The following is a 19,947-nucleotide window of genomic DNA, read 5'->3' on the forward strand; positions in this document are numbered from 1 at the left end:
ATATACAATCTCATCCACCATAATACGAAAGTTATTTTCACTAAACTCATTATATTTTTTCAATCTCCAAACTTAGATCGATCATGGCATATATAACTTAATTCAAACAAATGATTCATTTAACATGGTCGTCGAAAACCAACAATATCTCGTGCATACAAATACAATATTTTACTTAAGGATGTCACCTGTGACACACTTCCACCTTTCATACTATTTTACTTTTTTATTGTGTGATGACTCATAATAAGAAAGACCAAAAATCAGCCTGTATTTTTTCCTTAACGTGTCTTAAAAGCAAAAACAAAGAATAACCCAAAGTGAGTTTCACAACCCATTCCTACTGGCCCCCGTACTTTCTCTTGCCTTTTATATTCTTCAAAATCTCACCCCCTCAACATTTTCTCTTCCCCTTTCTCTCTCTCTCTCTTAATCTCACTTTTCAAGTTTCCACTTTCTTTCTTCTTCCAAATTTCCACTGAGAGGGAGAGGGAGAGGCAGTATTATCCCCCAAAACCCCCCTCAATTTCAAGAAAATGTCTCTTCGACCCGGCACTCGAACTGAAGTCCGCAAGAAATCTTACAAAATTGGGGTTGATGCAGATGAAGCCCGTAGAAGAAGAGAGGACAATTTAGTGGAGATCAGGAAGAACAAACGCGAAGATAATCTCCTCAAGAAGCGCCGTGAGGGTCTTCTTCTTCAGTCCCAACAATTACCTGATGCCCCTGCCGCTATTGAGAAAAGGGTATTTTTATGTCACGTAGTGTCGAAAAGCTTTTGATCTTTGTTATGTCTGATTCTTGATGTGATTGGTTGGTTATTTTTGGAGCTGAGAAAGAAGTTTGTATTTTTTGCTTTTTTCTTTTGACTATTTCCGAGTTGGGTATTGTGATTTTACTGGTTGAGGTGAATTAAGTTGTCTCCACTTATTAGTCCACCTTTTTCTTTATGTGTTATTATTGAGATCGTGCTTGTTTGCTTGGAATATTTTAGCAATAAGCAAGAGAATGGCCAGATTTTGGACTTTGATTATTCTGTTTTCTTACTAATACAGAGAATTATGTGTGGACTTGCTCGTATTACAGTACTTCTTTAGAGCTATGCAGCCCTTTATTACCAGCGGGATCAATAATGGGCTCCTTATAATCATATACTTGAACAAATTTGACTAGTAGTCTAGAAAAAAGCTGTAGCATATTTTTTTTGTGTAAAGAGAAAATGCTAGTATGTATAGGTTATCAGAACAAGTTATAATTGATTGTATGTTGTTTTGCACGATCCTAGTATTTACTAAATGAAATTATCTCTTGATTTTATTAAACTTTTTTAGTGTTTGCCAAATTTCAATATGATGATCAAATTGTTGGAGTGGTAGACCAAGTACGATGGTGGAAGGGAGCGCTAGCGAGACTTAAGACAGAGATAAAGAATGTACCCATACATTAATCAAGGACTTAAAATATGAACATACAATATCGAACACAAAATATCTATGTAGAGAATTTAGTTACAATTTTCAGCATATTATCGATAGAACCAGGATCTTAACACATCATGTCAGTACATACGTGAATTTCGATAGAAAACGTAGCTTCACATTTCAGTAAAGAATGATTTTCAAAAAAAAAAAAAAAGGTAAATAATGCCACAGCATGATGAGGAAAAATAATCGAGTAACTGTAGAATGAAGAGATTAGAAGCATAAGATGAGAGATGCTAGCATAAGAGCAAAAAGAAATGTATTATTTGGCAAGTTTGGTTCTTGAAATTAAGAAGAGGAATGGAAATCAGTAAGTCCTTTGGGCTTACATATTTTAACCTTTTCTTTGATGTAAAAGGTAGCATTAGTTTTATAAGGAAACACCATATCATGCTGTTAATACTCTGACGACTGTGGATTCTTGAAACACGTTAAAGGTTTACAGATAATTATCTATGGAATTGTCAAACGTTTGGAATAAGGACAGGTGGAATGTATTTGAGAGATTAAAGATGATACTCTCGTCCTTCCCTTCCCCTGATCTTTTTACTATTATCTCGGTCCACCTCTAACATTTTTTTTGTGTTTTCTGACAGCTGGAAAGTATTCCTCTTATGGTCCAAGGAGTATGGTCAGAAGATCCTGCAGCACAAGTTGAAGCAACAACACATTTCAGGAAGCTCTTATCGATTGGTATTTATTTGTTCCGCTGTTTTTGGCTTTTTTTTCTTAATTCGCCTTTGCCATTGACTATAGTTTTGTTAACTGTAGAGCGGAGCCCTCCAATTGATGAGGTGATTAAGGCTGGAGTTGTCCCTAGATTTGTAGAATTCCTCGGACGGCATGACCTGCCTCAGCTTCAAGTATGTGTTATTTATAGTTCCTTTTTTTCCTGTTATGTTGTGTTTACTCAAGATGCAGTTACAATATTACGTTTGCCTTGATCTTTCCTGTGCCTGCAGTTTGAAGCTGCCTGGGCATTGACAAATGTTGCATCTGGAACATCGGAACATACTCGCATCGTGATTGACCATGGAGCTGTTCCGAAGTTTGTACAGCTTCTTAGCTCAGCCAGTGATGATGTCCGTGAACAGGTAATTGTTTTGTTATTTTACACTATTATATTAACCTGTGCACCCGACAGTCTCACGTGAACTTCAGTATTCTCCTGGTGAGTTTAAAGTTTAAAACTATGTCACCCATTATGCAGATCACTTCGGTTTGTGGAACATGAATGACTTTGCAATTTGTTATCTAACCTAAAGTCTAAAACATAATTCAGTATTAAGTTATACTTCCAGAAACCTTGATAAGAAAGGACAATCATATTACATTAATCATTTCTTAATAATTCTACAATTTTAAGCAAAATCATGTCTAAAGTAAGAATAATTGTTTTCCTTAATTTTTCCTTGTTCATACCAGTGGTATTAGTGTGCTACGTAGTGGTAGTTTTGTATCTTCTTATTCTTATATTTCTGTTATCATTTGTTGTTTCGTTGACTTTGATTTGCTGATTGGCCTGTTGGGGTTACTACTTGTTACTCCTTTCTTCTTATCTTTCCTGAGCCGAGGGTCTATCGGAAATAACCTCTATATCTTTTCAAGGTAGGGGTAAGGTCTGCGTACACACTACCCTCCCCAGACCCCACTTGTGGGACTACACTGGGTTTGTTGTTGTTGCTTTTTACTTGCATGTCCTGATTAAAAAAATGTAATATGATTTTCCTTAAGTGCAGTTGGATTTAGAGAGGGAAAAAAAGTGATGGAGATGTAAAAATAAAGAATAATAAAAATGGATAACTAACTAAACTTAATGTACCAAGTAGCCAGTGCGCCGCAACTGTGGGATCCATTTTGCACAAGGGATTAGTGAGTTGTGGTAGCTCTGTTTTCAAGGAGCTTGATACTAAGTGAAAGCCTAGCGATATTGATTGTTGTACAAATGTAGGAGGTTTGCAAAATTCCCAGATATTGCTTCTGTAATTTCTGTACATGATGCTCTGTTTTCTTCAAAGAGTTTTGATGTCCAACTTCTAAAAACGTGCAAGTCCCTTGACAAAAAAGACATAAGAGCTTAATAATTGTTGGTTCTTTCTAAAACTTTGGGTAACAATTCTATTGTAACACCAATTTACTAAACAGGCAGTCTGGGCTTTGGGCAATGTTGCTGGCGATTCCCCAAGTTGCAGAGATCTTGTTCTAAGCCAGGGTGCACTGATGCCATTGCTAGCTCAGCTGAATGAACACTCAAAGCTTTCAATGCTAAGAAACGCAACATGGACTCTCTCTAACTTTTGTCGAGGCAAACCACCAACACCATTTGAGGCGGTAAGTGGACTTGGGTTATGCTTCCTTCTAATGAAAGCTTTTTTGTGTTTTATAATATTGTTCCAGATCTACCTAGATAGTTAAAGTTTTATTTCAGAAAATAATTGCCTGACAGTGTATTTTATAGGTCAAACCTGCATTGCCTGTTCTTCAACAACTTATCCACATGAATGATGAAGAAGTCTTGACAGATGCTTGTTGGGCCCTTTCTTATTTATCTGATGGCCCAAATGATAAGATTCAGGCTGTAATTGAGGCAGGTGTCTGTCCACGACTTGTGGAGCTTCTTCGGTATGTTCTAACTTCCTCTACAATCGTTGTTTTTAGTCTGCATCCATGCTTTTAGGGGGTTGGATATCGGTCTCTGACATCCAACTTCATGCTTGCATTATCATAAAAATCCACCTGATTTGACGCTAACTTTGGCTTTTTCCCACTTGTCTTATGAAGTCATCCGTCGCCTACAGTTCTCATTCCTGCGCTCCGGACCGCGGGAAATATTGTCACTGGTGATGATGCTCAAACACAGGTACGGCTACTTCATCTTCTGGGTGAATCAATGTTCTGATATTACCTTTATCGTGTTTAAATTATCTTTGCACTTTGTCTTTCAGGTTACTGTATCTCCACATCAAAAATCTAAATGATATGAAACTGTTGTACGGTTGATTATGTTATCCTAGTTTAGCATGTGAATCTGTTTATTGAGCACAAGTTACTAAGTAACACTGCCAATATTTTTATCATGTCTCTTTGTCTTTCAGGATGAAGTTGTATAGATTCCTCATAATTAAGAAAAATTGAAAAATTCTTCTAATATCACCTCCGCTTCTACTTGAATATGGATTTAAGCGTTTAACAAGTGTGTTTCTCCTCTCTTTCTTTCGCTCTATTTTCACATGACTAATTGCTTTATATATTTCAGTATGTGATTGACAACCAAGTGTTGCCATGTCTGTGTCAATTGTTAACTCAAAATCACAAGAAAAGCATCAAGAAGGAGGCGTGTTGGACAATCTCTAATATCACTGCTGGAAACAAAGCCCAAATACAGGTATGTCTCCGTTCCAGTTAAGCTCTTGTTGTGTTCTGATTTAATTAGTCTGTTTAAGGAAATGAAGGCAGTGTATTGCGGAAGCTCGTAGCTTTGATCCCAATAAATGCTCCGTCTCCCCCTTGAGAATAATTTCAGTTTGCACTTTTTGACTAATTTGGGATGGAAGAAATAAGTAAATCATAGAAAAGCAAAAGAGATGTAACAAGTATAAAAGAAACCAAGTGAAACGGATAGGGAGGATTCATAAAGCCAACCCTGACTACTTTGGAACTAGGCATGGTAGTTTAATGTTTTTCTTTTCTTTTTGTGTAAAGAGAAGTTCCTTGTGGGTATAGATAGTTGAGATTATTGCTAGATTGACTGTGATTAAGTCAGTGTTGTCAAATGTAAAATATGTAGAATACACCAGGGTTTCTGGGACTTTAAAGTGTCCCAAATTGGTTGAAGGAGCGGGTTGGCATAATTAAAATATGGAATTTAGTGAAAAGAAAATGCAAACGAAGAATATATATATATATATATATATATATATATATATATATATATATATATATATATAAAGGAATTGTCAATGAGGATATGTACGAAAGGAGCTCTTACAAGTGTTAGTACAATAGGAGATACAATAGGGTTCCCCATAATCTTGGATGTCATTCCCATAATCATGTGGGTTTAGTTTACAAAAGGGACCTACATCTAGCACGGTATTTGTTAACCTTAGTTATGTATAAACTCATTAATAGTACACATGATGAGCTTCAATGCTTTATGCTATTTGCAAACTATTTGTGTTAAGTGATGAAACTAGTGAGGATTATCAACCAAAATATTGAACTATAAAGAAACACTTTAGACACTAAGGTTTTAGGATAAGTAGAAATAATATATGCACGTCAAGTTTAGCCAATATAAGAATAGTGAAATTGACGTGAGATTATACGGGATTTTGCTACTTAAATATACCCAATTCAGATATTTAGGCTCAACTTCTTGGAGAATGGTATGATAGATGAAGATTCAACACAGAGAATTAAAATACCATGGTTGAGATGGAGAAGTGCTGCTGGAGTGTTATGCTCTATGAAGAACCAAGAATTTATTTCATTGAGAAGCTCACTTCCTTTTCGTCAATTTTTTTTTTTCAGATTTCTTTTTTCCCCTTTCAGGGGATGAAAGGAATTGATTCAGGAAGTTCTCTTTATCTTCTTTATCTTTATATGACGTCTTGCTACTAATGCACTTACACATTTCTTTCTAAACAGGCTGTTATTGAGGCAAATATTATTCCTCCCTTGGTTCACCTATTGCAAAGTGCAGAATTTGACATTAAGAAGGAGGCGGCATGGGCTATCTCAAATGCTACCTCTGGAGGATCTTATGACCAGATTAGGTTTGTTCTGTGTCTGTATATTCTCTGCGAGTGTGCATTGATTGCACTATTTGTCTGATATAACCTATGATCCCATTATCTTCTTCTTGTAACCCAAGCCAATATGAGTTTTCAAGAAAAGAACTATTCGTGAAGTTTAAGCGAAACTAACGGCAAATTTCTCCTCTAATTTGATGATAAATGATGATCAGATGACTGTTCATGGAGTCTTTTGCCCTGTGTAGGCATTTTGTTGGAGTATTATCTGATGATAAAGTATGCAAAGTTCCTGGTTTGAAACACGAACCAATATTTAGTGAATGCTGGTCTACTCATTATCTTGACACGTTAGAGGATTTCCAATACTTGTAGTTAGAGGTTTTAACCGTTTAAGGGAATAGCTAGTAGGTTTTTGAATGAGCAAATTGTGGGTTACTGTGCAACTGTGAAAAGATGAACATTTCAATTACAAGAGTTGAAAGTCTAACATTCTTATTTCAAATGAGTGGAGGGGCCAATAATGGGATCTTTTTGTGTATCCTATTGCAGATTCTTGGCAAGTCAGGGTTGCATTAAGCCACTATGCGATCTCCTGATATGTCCAGATCCCAGAATTGTTACAGTATGTTTGGAGGGGCTCGAGAATATATTAAAGGTAGGCGAGGTGGACAAAGAAGCTGGCATGAATGGTGGAATTAATTTATATGCACAAATGATGGATGAATGTGATGGATTGGACAAGATCGAGAATCTCCAAACCCACGACAACAACGAGATTTATGAGAAGGCCGTAAAGATCTTGGAGAAATACTGGGCTGAAGAAGATGAAGAACAAATTTTCCCCGATGGCGTTGATGGGAATCAACAAGGTTTCCAATTCGGAAACAGCCAGCCTAATGTTCCTGCAGGTGGATTCAAGTTTGGGTAGAAAGATTATAGCAGAGTCTGTTTTGTTTTATAGGTCTCTTCACTCGTGGAGCACAAGGATGTAATTGGATTTTCTTGTTGCCAAGGGTCAGGGTTTTTGGTCTGGCACAAAGGCTTTTTGAATTATGCGTGGAATTTGCTGAAAATGTAATGTTTTAGTTTTTTTTTTTTTTTTTTTCAACATCACGGCAAAAAATCGATGTTCCTTTGACTGGCTTTTTATGTGAGGTACAGGATGTTTTTATGTGGTTATATCTTTGCTTAAGAAATAAGAATAGCTGTTCACTCTCACTATCATCTATCTAGTGTCAAGATCAGCGTCATTTTTGGCTGTATCAAGAGACTAGATTGCGTCTAAAAGCACACTTGTACAATAATAAGGGAAGAAGAAGACCACAAGTTGGGAGGAAAGGGGGTACATAGCTCTTGAATATCATCAAAATGGTGCTATACGTCCACATATCAATGAAATTCAAAACTCATACGTCATTAGATTATGTAAATTGTAGCGTCTATTGCACGTGGCATCAGGCATGCATCACTTATTTAATGTAATACTGTTCACATTATCTAATTTGGTAGTTCCGTATGAACATATAAATTATCTCATCAAAATATCAGGCCACGTGTTGGACATGGTAGAGATCTTGACGGAGGAAGAGTATTTTTGTGTCAATACTATAACGTGGAGGACTTTTATAGACAAATAGTATAACGGAGGGCATATATGATTCTTTTCGCACAGTAGAGAGATATTTTTGACCTTTTCCGAAAAAGAATTTATTCCATTATTTTATATAATTTAAATCTTTATTATATTTAGCACCATTTAGTTATTATAAAAATTCAAATTTGAATGAATTTATTATTCCTGCCGACAGATTTAAAATGACATATGTCCATGCACTACGGAAGTCATTATCATCGTCTATACGTGTCTTTAATTGGAGTAGAGTCCACTTTTTTTCTAAGAAAAAACAAAATAAAAAGTGGAGGACAAAAAATGAGCAGCAAATTAAAGGTCCCCCAGTATATACCTCTCCTTTGATATGGGAAGTAAGTCTCGTATGACCCGTTCTGCTTTCTTAAAATTCACATACCATACTTTATGAAAATGTATTCTGAACTTTCGGTAAATATTATTTACCTGTATTTATATCAAATTAATAATTCAATTTTAATATGCAGTTAAATAAAGTGACAATACATATTACTGTTTAACCATAATTCAGTTATAAATATGTGCATGAAAAATATATATCTTCTATTTATTGATTTGGCGTTTGTATAAATTTGTGCTCCCATGCGGCAACACGTGGGGATTAATTATATTGCAGACTGGATAATTGTGCGGTTTGCTTGTGAATAGTGAATTGTATCATTTTTTACGAGGCAAAAAGCATTCACAAATATTAACATCGAAAGATAAGAAAGATTTTGACAGGGGAATCACATGAGTTATATTTTGGACATAAATGTTATGAAAACATGTCAAACTTCTGTCCAATGAAAATGTGGAAATTTGGAGGCAAATTGGAAATCAAAAGGAATTTGGAGGGAAACGATAGATGCCAAATGGAACATGGTAAAGAAAAATCTCAAAAGCCTGTGTGAATAATGACTTTTTACTTTGGCATTTAGCGTAACTAATGAAATTGAAAGGACATAACTCAGGAGTCATGAGCATTAATAAGACAGATTTCTTGACCCAAAATGGGTGGGAGTCGTGACTCGTGGGACACAGCTAAGAAGAGACCCTTAAGTCTTAAGAATTGATTTTTCACCCTGGCATGACTGTAGTCACGTTCGTTGGAAAAGAAACCGGTAAAAGGAGTTAGTTCCATATTAATGTATGGGTCAAAATCTGTCCTATAATTTTTAAGATAAAATAACGTTAAAGAAAGAATTCTCGTGCCGTCGTTAGTTGAGGTGGACTAGGAAGCAGCAAGACTCATAGCCTATGAGTCTATGTGTCACAACTCGCATTTTGGAGTTGTGATTTCGGCCAAGAACTGGTGAGAAAAGGTCCTTCTGATGGTCTGACGTAGAACTGTCTATTCGGGCAACATGGGCTTTTTAATTTTAAGCATATATAAGGGGGTATAGGTGATGAAAGCTCCGACCTGCCTCCCCCATACGTGCTGCCACCGAGCCGTATCGAATGAGCTACCTTGGGACAACCTCAAGGGCCTGCCTAGATGACTCAAAGGAGTGTCAAAGGCACCCATACGGGTTAGGAAAACTCTATGGGCGGTGCAACGCCTTCGGGATAGCGTTGGACATCAAGCAGGCGCTGGAGGCTCGATGTGTGGGACGGCCAGCCCCGCGGGCTACCGAATGTTGGAAGGAGACCTCTGTGCCGATTGGATACTTGACGCACCTGTCATAGGGGCATCATGTGTCGACTTGTGAGCATGGCTTGGGTTCAACCATGCAAGCAAGGGTCCGTTGGCCTAAAGGTGTAGGTGTGGGCGACACTGCACTACTTCGGAATGGAAGCGTGCTGCAAGAGGGCTATGTATGGGCATGGTACGAAAGACGTGCATGACAATGGCCAAAGGCTAAAGGTTGCCTTACTCGAGCGAGGCACGAGCTAGTCGCGGATGCACTAGGCGAGTGTCAAGCTTGAGGATTGGGCTATGCACGCGGGAGCGATGCTCAGTCTTGGGCGAGGGACAAGACATGTCCTAAGCCAATCCCCCAGGGCGCGCATGGATTGTGATCCTAAGATAAAGCGCCACGACATGTCTAGGGCCAAGGGCCTAGACATCTTACGGGCGGCACGAGTTGGGGCGAGCCCCACCAACAGGCACAGGATCGTGCGTGGGAATCCTGGGACAGGAAACAAGCTGGTCTGCAGCAAGGGGAACTGCAGGCGCCGCACAGGCGAGCAGGTGCCGCTACCCAATGTAAGGATTTGGTCCCCTGACACTTGGTATCAGAGCTGATTAAGGCCATACTATGCCATGGCACAATGTCAAGGCAAAGGATGGATATGGCGAGCGCATTTTGGATGTCAGTGCAGAGATCACGTCAAAGCAGAGATTGATATTCATATGCCACCAAAGATCGAGAACCCGATACTGATGGTCGACGAAAGAAATGGGTGATTCCATTGTCTTTCGTGAGTCTAAGGTGCTACTGAATGAGGTGATATGCCGATGAGTCGGATGGCCAAGAGAAAGCCATGTTTGCCAGGTCGTGCAACCATATTACGAAGAGTGGGAGCCATGGACTATAAACGTGGGCATGATCATAGCGGAGATCTTGCCAAGGATGCGTGCAACGCATCAAGTGGAGTGTCTTTCCTACGGGAGAAGACCTTTGGGTTGCCTGAGGGCATTGACAAGGTGAGGAAACGAATTCGAGGGTATAGTGAAGCTTCGGAATTGGGCGAGTTTCCAAGTTAGAATGTGTCATCATTCTGGAAATAAGTATGTCGAATGATCGGGGACCGTGAGTGTCCAGGTGCGAGGCACACCGAACCGGGAAGCCGTGCTAGCAGAGCCAAGAGGGCGCCTGTCTATAGGGCGAGTATTGAAGTACTACCGGGAGCATTGGCTACTTGCTGAGGAAGTGACAGTTGGAAAACAAAGAGCTTTGTTCGGAAATGCGACGATGCTATGACTTTGGGAATGTAGTACTCACCAAAGGTCGTCCCAAGTGCTGGCCGAATGCCAAGTGGGACGACAGAGCTAAGATGTATCCTCCACATTGAGTGTGGGAGGATCCCGCCTATGCAAGAGGCATATGGGCGAAGTCATGGGTCTGGAAGCGAACACATCTTCAAGGTAGTAAAGGCAATTAAAAGCTACGGGAGCGGAATGTTAAGTGAGCTATGCCAAGAGGGCGTCTTAATGCTACGGGAGTGAAAGGCTACGGGAGCCATGCCAAGGGCATCTTAAGGCTATGGGAGTGACGTCAAAAGAGCACATTGATGTGCTAACATGTGAAGGAAAGCTTCAGACGGACATGAAGGTCGTGAGGGTCATGGTGTGATTGACTAGTGTGGGTCAATCACAAAGTTAGACACCAGAGAGTGCAAGTGCGGAGGCACTTTCCAAGTGAACACATAATGGAGGTGAAGTGCAGAGGCACGCTTGGAAGATACTTGGGGGAGAAGTGCATGGGGAACGACTCCTTTTGAGAAAGGACTTCGAGGAAGTCCAACCCACAGGACAAAGGGAGCTAAAATAGGCATACCTGAGGGGCCAAACTCCGGGATGTCTTAAGCCATGATGTGTCGTCGGGGACGATGACATTATGAGTTGGGAGGATGTCACAACTCGCATTTTGGAGTTGTGATTTCGGCCAAGAACTGGTGAGAAAAGGTCCTTCTGATGGTCTGACGTAGAACTGTCTACTCGAAAAACTTGGCCTTTTTAATTTTAAGCATATATAAGGGGGTATAGGTGATGAAAGCTCCGACCTGCCTCCCCCATACGTGCTGCTACCAAGCCGTATCGAATGAGCTACCTTGGGGGCAATCTCAAGGGCCTGCCTAGATGACTCAAAGGAGTGTCAAAGGTACCCATATGAGTTAGGAAAACTCTATAGGTGGCGCAACGCCTTCGGGCTAGCGTTGGGCATCAAGTAGGCGCTGGAGGCTCGATGTGTGGGACGGCCAGCCCCGCGGGCTACCGAATATTAGAAGGAGACCTCCGTGCCGATTGGATACTTGACGCACCTGTCATAGGGGCATCATGTGTCTACTTATGAGCATGGCTTGGGTTCTACCATGCAAGCAAGGGTCCGTTGGCCTAAAGGTGCAGGTATGGGCGAGACTGCACTACTTCGGAATGGAAGCGTGCTGCAAGAGGGCTATGTATGGGCATGGCACGAAAGACGCGCATGACAATGGCCAAGGGCTAAAGGTTGCCTTACTCGGGCGAGGCACGAGCTAGTCGCGGATGCACTAGGCGAGTGTCAAGCTTGAGGATTGAGTTGTGCACGCGGGAGCGATGCTCAGTCTTGGGCGAGGGACAAGACATGTCCTAAGCTAATCCCCCAGGGCGCGCATGGATTATGATCCTAAGATAAAGCACCACGACATGTCTAGGGCCAAGGGCCTAGACATCTTACGGGCGGCACGAGTTGGGTCGAGCCTACGGGCGAGCTCCACCAATAGCACAGGATCGTGCTTGGGAATCCTAGGACAGGAAACAGGCTGGCCTGCAGTGAGGGGAACTGCAGGCGCCGCACGGGCGAGCAGGTGACCGCTACCCAATGTAAGGATTTGGGCCCGTGACACTATGTCTCATATAAATAGAAAAAAAGATAATGATATGGGGCATGTTACATTCATTTTGAAAGAACATACTTTTGACAAAAGATATTCCCTCTCTCTTATTAAGATATAAACACTACTTTTTCATCAAGATTCTCGTCCATATTGTTCCATACTTTTCCGTTAGATCCAAGAATAATTCGAACATTCTAGGATTTGTCTGTCACTCATCAATGTTAGGAGGATCAATCATCTAGTTCATCCTTTATTTGGTGAATCACTCCTCCTATTTACTTAAATGTCATTTATTTTTATCCATTGCTATTGAATGCTACATTATTGCTCATATTTTTTAGAATAGTTATTGCATGTTGCTATCATTCTTTTACCAGATCTATTTGATGCTAATCACATTTTCGGAACTCCCATCTAGAAATATTATTATTAACTAGGTTTAACTCATTGTCACATAAATTTAATTATTTGAACCAAGAATTAATTTTTTTTCTGTCAAACAATTAACACGTAAATACATCAATTCTCTCTATTCTCTATCGATAATTAAATTTCAAAATTGACTGCATTATATGGATTAAAAAAGAAGTTGACGCCAATACGTAGTTTCTAGATAAGTAACATGCAGGAGTCATTGGTTATTATTTGCCTTTTATATTAGTTTAGCGAAAAATACGTATGGAAGATTGCAAAACATAGTTAATGTAACATTTTGTGCTATATAATTAGCCCTTCCCCATAGAAGCTCTTCAGTATTACATTTTTCCATTTAAGACTTCCGGCAATTTTATTTCTTTTTTCTATACCTTAGTTTTGAGATCACACTAAGTGAATTGTTATTATTATTATTGCAATTTTGGAACCTAAAAAAAATATTAAACTGTAGAGGCGCATAGAGGTATGTTATGCTCGCCAATCTTGATCTCGTGAGTATTCAAAATAACTTTTGCAGGGTTTAATTTCTATCCTGTCACCTTAAAGATAATTAACATAATTATTCATAATATGCGAATCTAATAACTTAAGTGTTTACCCGAAAAACGGATAGAGTTGAATTTATATGTAGTTCTAAGGGTACGTGGTATAACTTGACACAAATCGTAAGAGTAAGTAGAAATATCGAATATTGACTATAAAAAAAAGATGCAAACCGAGTTGAAAGGAAGATGATTTATGAACAAGCAAAATAAAATTATGTGTGAAGCTCAAAAGGATAATCCCTTAATATGGGAATGCATCAACAGTATTTGAGTTATAGTGTATCAATGACTTGATGCCCCCCTGAAGGAATAATAACTATTCGTCTTATAGTGGAGGGATCCTACTTTGGATGTAATAAAAAATACATAGTGGGGAACCCATGATAAATTAGTTTATCCCTAATTTCCGCCGAGATTCCCTTTTTTAGTGCGGCTGTAACGGCTCCTGTCTCTTGGCTCGATCTTGACCGGACTCGCTATTAGTCGATTTCCAGGCTTAGAGCTCGATGTAGGCTCGAGCTCGATATTAACTCGGGATCTGGTATTGACTCGGGCTCGGTATTGGTTGGCTTCTGGCTCTTAAGCTTGATTCCATCGCTTCTCATCGTAGTTCGATTTGGATTCGAGCTCGATAATGACTTCGAGTTCGGTATTTGATCTGTCCCTGAAACTCGAACCTCGTTTGTGGCTTCTTCGAATCTCATCTCAATATTATAAAGACTCTCTTCGGTCCATTATGTTCTCATCTCGACCAGTCGTACGAAGGCCAAAATCAGTTTCGACCGTATACAGATAGTCCCCTCGTTTCTCGGGAAGAATGTGGCGAGAAACGACGTGATTTTTCAACGGCGCTATTAGATATACACTAACATTTGCACTGAGCCCAGTCATGACGTACGTGGTAGCTGTCCCGTCACTTTAGTTTATCAAGAAATTTAATGCGTGTCAGACGATGGTCGGCCACTGCTGATATTGAACCGCCATTGCTCAATCTATAAATAGCCCTTTTTTTACCATCTATCACTTTTACATCTCCAAATCTTCTAAGTTCCCTTTCGCATTTTTTGAGTTCTTCATCTGTAAACTTGTGATTTTCACTGTAATATCCCTCTTTTAGAACATCAAATCTTGCCACCTTCCTCTATCTTCAATCTTCAGGTCCTAATGGCGAAAACATCAAAAATCGTTCGTCAGAAAGAAAAAGCTTCTTCTTCGCGGCCCGCCAGTGATAAAACACCGGTAGAGCCACAACCTGAGGAGTGTGTTCCCGGGATGTGTGTCCTTACCTCCGATTTTAAGATCGACAAAGCTTCGCCGGTCCCCGGTTGATGCGAGCCAGTATTGAGATATATGTGCTCGATAACCGAGAGCCATCTTAAATAGTTAAGGAAAGATTACAATTGGGAGGACATAGAAGCGATAATCCTGGCTCCCGAAAAAGATACTACCACTCATGTGAAAGGGTTTCTAAGTGTGTATACTTACCCTTTCACGTTGGGCCCCCTCGACCCTATCGTTATCGATTTTTGCCGCTAATACCAAGTAACTCTAGGCTAAATCCACCCTTCTTTTTGGCAGATCGTTATTCTGATCCGCTTCTTTGTGAACAAAGTCGAGGGGATGCCTTTAACCCTCTACCACCTTATTAGATTGTACAACCCCCGCCTCTATCGAGGTGGTTAATAAAACTCCAGCGCCGGGCTACCAAAGTGATGTTCTCGAGCATAGACGAGGACAAAGACCGGGGCTAGATGGGCAGTTTTGTTTGAGTGAAGATTTCGGACCTAATCGCTGTCGAGAAGATGTCATTTCCCGAAGAATGGAACATGAAGCGTAAGTATAATTCTATTGTTAGCTCCTATTGTCTTATTCCTTTATTTCTTTCTCACCGATATTTGTTTTGTGATGCAGCGGTTGTTTGGATGCCCGGTGCAGTTCTTGACCTTAAGAGCTGGGTGCGGGACTTGGCTTGGACCTCAACATATGCCGAGCGCTCGTGGCGCGATTTATCGAAGGGCCGATGGGAGGCCAAAAACCATGGTAAGCCTCTTTCCCATGTCTTTGATGGTTCGAACAAAATATTTTTCTTATACTTATAACTAATCTTTTTGTGTGTAGTCTTGGGCAAAGATGCGGTCATGAGGCCTCCGTCTGGCGAGGAAAAGACTTTGGCCCCGGTTCCAAAACCGACGAAGGACAACTAAATAAAAATGGCCTATACATTCGAGGATCCAATACTTAAGACAAAGACGGCTCGTAAGCGGAGGAAAAATATCATCCCTTTGACCGAAGAATCAGTTTGGCGCCTAAGGGATGAAGATGAAGAAGAAGATGATGACTCTGGGCTGATGTCCCGAGTGAAAATGAGCCCAGAGGCTCCAAAGGCTACTGAATTGATGATGGCTGCAAAGATTCAATTTTGTGATGAGGGAGTCTCGGCAAGAGAACCGATCGAAGTCCCCGAGTCATCGAGGATCGAGGCTACCTCCTGCCATAATGAGCCAATGGTGGGTACAGCTGTGGGGGCTGATCTCGAGGCTCCTCGATATGGAGAGAACGCCCCAAGTGATTCACTTGGGGCAATAGAAATTGGAGGTTCCCCGCTGCTCTCCTCGTTTTCCGAGGAAATGATTCGAGAGGCTCGGGCCTTGAAGACCCTTTTATGTCTAAGGAGGCCACGGAAAAGAGGATCCCTTTCGTGATTATTTTACTGGGGTCGAAGATGCTACCGGCCTGAGCAATTTGGAAGTCTCGAGGAAGGACTCGGGTGTGGCATCGGGCCTTTTTAACGAAGTGCAGCGATCTCTGAATCGGGTAAGCCTTAACTCTCTCAGTTAGTATTATCTATGTGTTTGTTTTCCTCTTCTTACTTCTTTTCTTTCTGTGTAGGCCTCAGCGCTTCATCGGGAAGCATGTTATCGGGCCCGAGCTGAGCTTAGTTGGTACGAGGCCGACCTACTGTGATGACTCAAAATATCATCTTTATATTTAATAATTAATTATGTGTTCTAAGACCTCAAAAATAAATATTTATCACTCTTCGACTTGCGTGCGCAGTCCGTAAACTTTTCCGAAAAGTTTTTATGTGAAAAATGGATTAAAATGTGAAATAGAGCCTTAAAACTCAATTGAGTTGACTTTGGTCAACATTTTGAGCAAACGGACCCGGATCAGTATTTTGATAGTTTTAGTAGGTCCGTATCGTGATTTGGGACTTGGGGGTATGCCCAATATTTTTTTTGGAGGTCCCTAGCTCAAGTTATGACCATTTAACGGAAACTAGTAATTTAAAGGCTAAAGATTTTCAAGTTTGACCACGGGGTTGACTTTTTGATATCGGGGTCGGAATCCGATTCTAAAAATTGAAATAGCTCTATTATGTCATTTATGACTTGTGTGCCAAATTTAAAGTCATTTCGGATTCATTTAACATGTTTTGGCACAAGATTTGTAAATTGAAAGGTTTGAAAACTCAAAAGATCGAATCGAGGTGTGAATTATAATTTCAGCGTCGTTTGACGTGATATGAGGCCCCGAGTAAGTCCGTATGATATTTTAGGACTTGTTGGTATATTTGGTTGAGATTCTGAGGGCCTCAGGTGGATTTCGGGTGGTCAACGAAATTTAATTTTGGCATTTCAAGAACGTTCGACGTCGTTTCTTCAAGAATAAGTGGTATTATATTAGTCAAATGAATTCCAAATTTAGTTTTGATAGAAGCATTAGATCCGTATTGAAATTTTGGAGCCATAGCAAAAAGAATCGTCGAGTTCGGACATCGTATGAGAGAGTTATGCCCATATTCGTGTCAGTAAAGATTTTTCGTAGCCGCCAGCGCCCAGGGTAGCATGGGGCGCTAGCCCTGGCGCTGGGAATTATTAGCGTTCTGGAAAGTGTGCCACAGGCATCCCCCCACGCTACCTGTGGCGCTCGAAAATGTCAGAAATCCCATAAAACGGGGAATTTAGCCATTTTACTCATTTTTGAGTTTGGGGAGCTCGGTTTAGGCGATTTTTGGGCGATTTTCACTGGGGGAAATTGGGGTAAGTGTTCCTTATCCTATATTAATTATATTTCATGATTCCATACTCATTTACATCATGAATCCATAAATTTATGAAAGAAAAATTAAATTTTTACAAAATCTTCCAAAAATGTAAACGAAGATTTGAAGGTCAATCCGATGTCGGAATTAGATAATTTTTGTATGATTGGACTCGTCTCAGAATGGGTGTTCGGATTTCGTAAGTTTTTCCAAGATTTGAGACGTGGGCCCCATTGTCAATTTTAAAGTGAATTTCGGATTTTTATCCGGAAAATTAGTAAATTCATATGGAATTAATTCCTACGATTTGTATTGAGTATATCGAATTGTTTGTGAATAGATTTGAAACTTTTGGAGATAAATTTAAAAGGAAAAATTGTGCTCGAGTAATTGATTAGAATTTGCAAAGCGAGGTAAGTGTCGTGGTTAACCTTGACTTGAGGGAATAGAACCCTTAAATTATTTGTTATGTGAAATGCATGTGAACGACGTATAGGCGAGGTGACGAGTGTCTATACGTCGTCAAATTAATTGTTTGCATAATTATTTAAAAATTCTAAATTTATTTTAATACACGAATTAATTATTATAGTAATTGTTTCTCTCCTATTCTTTCTCAAATATTAATTCTTGAATTCCTGTAATAATTGCTACATGCTTACTCAAGTTATGTGCATTAATTGCTACTTGACATTTAGCATATTAAATATTAAACTGTCTATTTTTTCCCTAATTTTCATAATATATTGCTAATTGTCATTGCTTGTTTCATAATTAAATCATAACTATTGAATGTTTGTTGTTTTAAAATTTTATATTAATTGTTGCATTTATTGGGGCAATTTATTCTATAAGAATTGGTAAATGAATATATTGAAGGAGCGGGTTGCGCGCCGCAACAGAGTTGATTGAAATGAATATATTGGGGGATCAGGTTGCACGCCGCAACAGACTTGTTTAAAAGTCTATATTGGAGGATCGGGCCGCAACAGATTTGTTTAAAAGTCCATATTGGAGGATCGGGTTGCACGCTGCAACAGACTTATTTAAAAGTCCATATTGGAGGATCGGGTTGCACGCCGCAACAGACTTGTTTAAAAGCCCATATTGGAGAATCGAGTTGCACGCCGCAACAGAGTTGTTTAAAAGTCCATATTGGAGGATCGGGTTGCACGCCGCAACAAACTTGTTTAAAAGTCCATATTGGAGGATCGGGTTGCACGCCACAACAGACTTATTTAAAAGTCTATATATACTTGATTAAAATAAATATATGGGAGGATTGAAAACGAATATGTTGTGGGAGCGGGTTGCACGCTGCAAACGGAAATTGATCGAAATAATAATTGGTTATGACTGCTGAGTTGGTTTCAACTGTTAAAATGAATTACCTGAATTATTTCTATTATTGTTATTGTTATTATTATTATTGCGTACAGGTTAATGTAAGTGACCCGCCTTAGCCTCGTCACTACTTCGTCGAGGTTAGGCTCAGCACTTACCAGTACATGGGGTCGGTTATACTGATACTACACTCTTCACTTCTTGTGCAAATTTCGGAGTTGGTCCCAGCGGCATACCATAGACTTGCTCGAATTTCATCTACTCAGAGGAGACTTGAGGTATAACTGCACATCGTCCGCAGTTCTGAAGTCCCAGTCTACTTTACTTTTAGTTGTCTGTTTGTTTCCAGACATCTTTATTTTATTCAGACCTTTATTTTATTATTCTAGAAGCTCGTGCACTTGTGACACCAATTTTGGGATGGTATTTAGACACTGTTATTTTTATGGATTATTCATTACATTTTAGACCTTACTTCCGCATTTGTTTCTTTGTTATTAATAAATTTTAAAATTGTTTAAAACTGGCTAATATTATTTTAACGTTGGCTTGCCTAGCAAGTGAAATGTTAGGCGCCATCACGGTCCGGAGGTGGGAATTTCGGGTCGTGACACCTACGAAGGCTCACAGAAGAGAGAAATGACCTCAGACTTCATTGTGAGCAAAGAGAAGAGGAGATCAAGGATCTCCGAGCCAAGTTGACCAAGGCTCACCAAGATCAGACCGATATGATCGAGCAGGTAATGAAAAACTTAAAAACTCATGGGCTCGATTTAGGTTCGGAGGCTACTATTTCGATCTCACAACTGTAGTAGAAGCTCGAGTTGATCGGGCAACTTCGTGAGGAGGTTGATATAATAAAGGCGAAGACCTTGGAGTGGAAATAAGGTATGGATTGCCTTGCTGCAGAGAAAGAGGCTGTTCGAGCCCAATTATCATCGGCCGAAAGTCAACTCCAAAGCATGAAGGAGAGGAGCTCGGTTCAAACAAGAAAAATAGAGGGGCTTGAAGCTCGGTTGACTTCCGAGAAAGTCAGCAAAGCTCAAATGCATTTGTGACTGTCTATTGGGCTGATGCTGAAGCCGCTCAAGTACACATGAGAAAGGTAGTAGAGACCACTCAAACTCGAGCATATTGGGTTTCTAAACTCGCCAAATGCCAATCTAAGAGG

General features: G+C 39.9%; 1 protein-coding gene across 1 annotated transcript; it reads left to right on the top strand.

Annotated features, from left to right (window-relative positions):
- The first annotated feature begins 396 nt into the window (after positions 1 to 396).
- Positions 397 to 7,456, top strand: LOC104089430 (importin subunit alpha-4). Its single transcript, XM_009594325.4, has 10 exons — positions 397 to 746; positions 2,078 to 2,174; positions 2,253 to 2,344; positions 2,444 to 2,575; positions 3,627 to 3,812; positions 3,940 to 4,103; positions 4,263 to 4,341; positions 4,738 to 4,866; positions 6,132 to 6,259; positions 6,788 to 7,456. The coding sequence occupies exons 1-10, from the start codon at positions 537 to 539 to the stop codon at positions 7,164 to 7,166; spliced, it is 1,596 nt and encodes a 531-aa protein (XP_009592620.1). The 5' UTR covers positions 397 to 536; the 3' UTR covers positions 7,167 to 7,456.
- The last annotated feature ends 12,491 nt before the right edge of the window (positions 7,457 to 19,947 follow it).

The sequence above is a fragment of the Nicotiana tomentosiformis genome, chromosome 1, assembly GCF_000390325.3.
Source record: "Nicotiana tomentosiformis chromosome 1, ASM39032v3, whole genome shotgun sequence".
Lineage (NCBI taxonomy): Eukaryota > Viridiplantae > Streptophyta > Magnoliopsida > Solanales > Solanaceae > Nicotiana > Nicotiana tomentosiformis.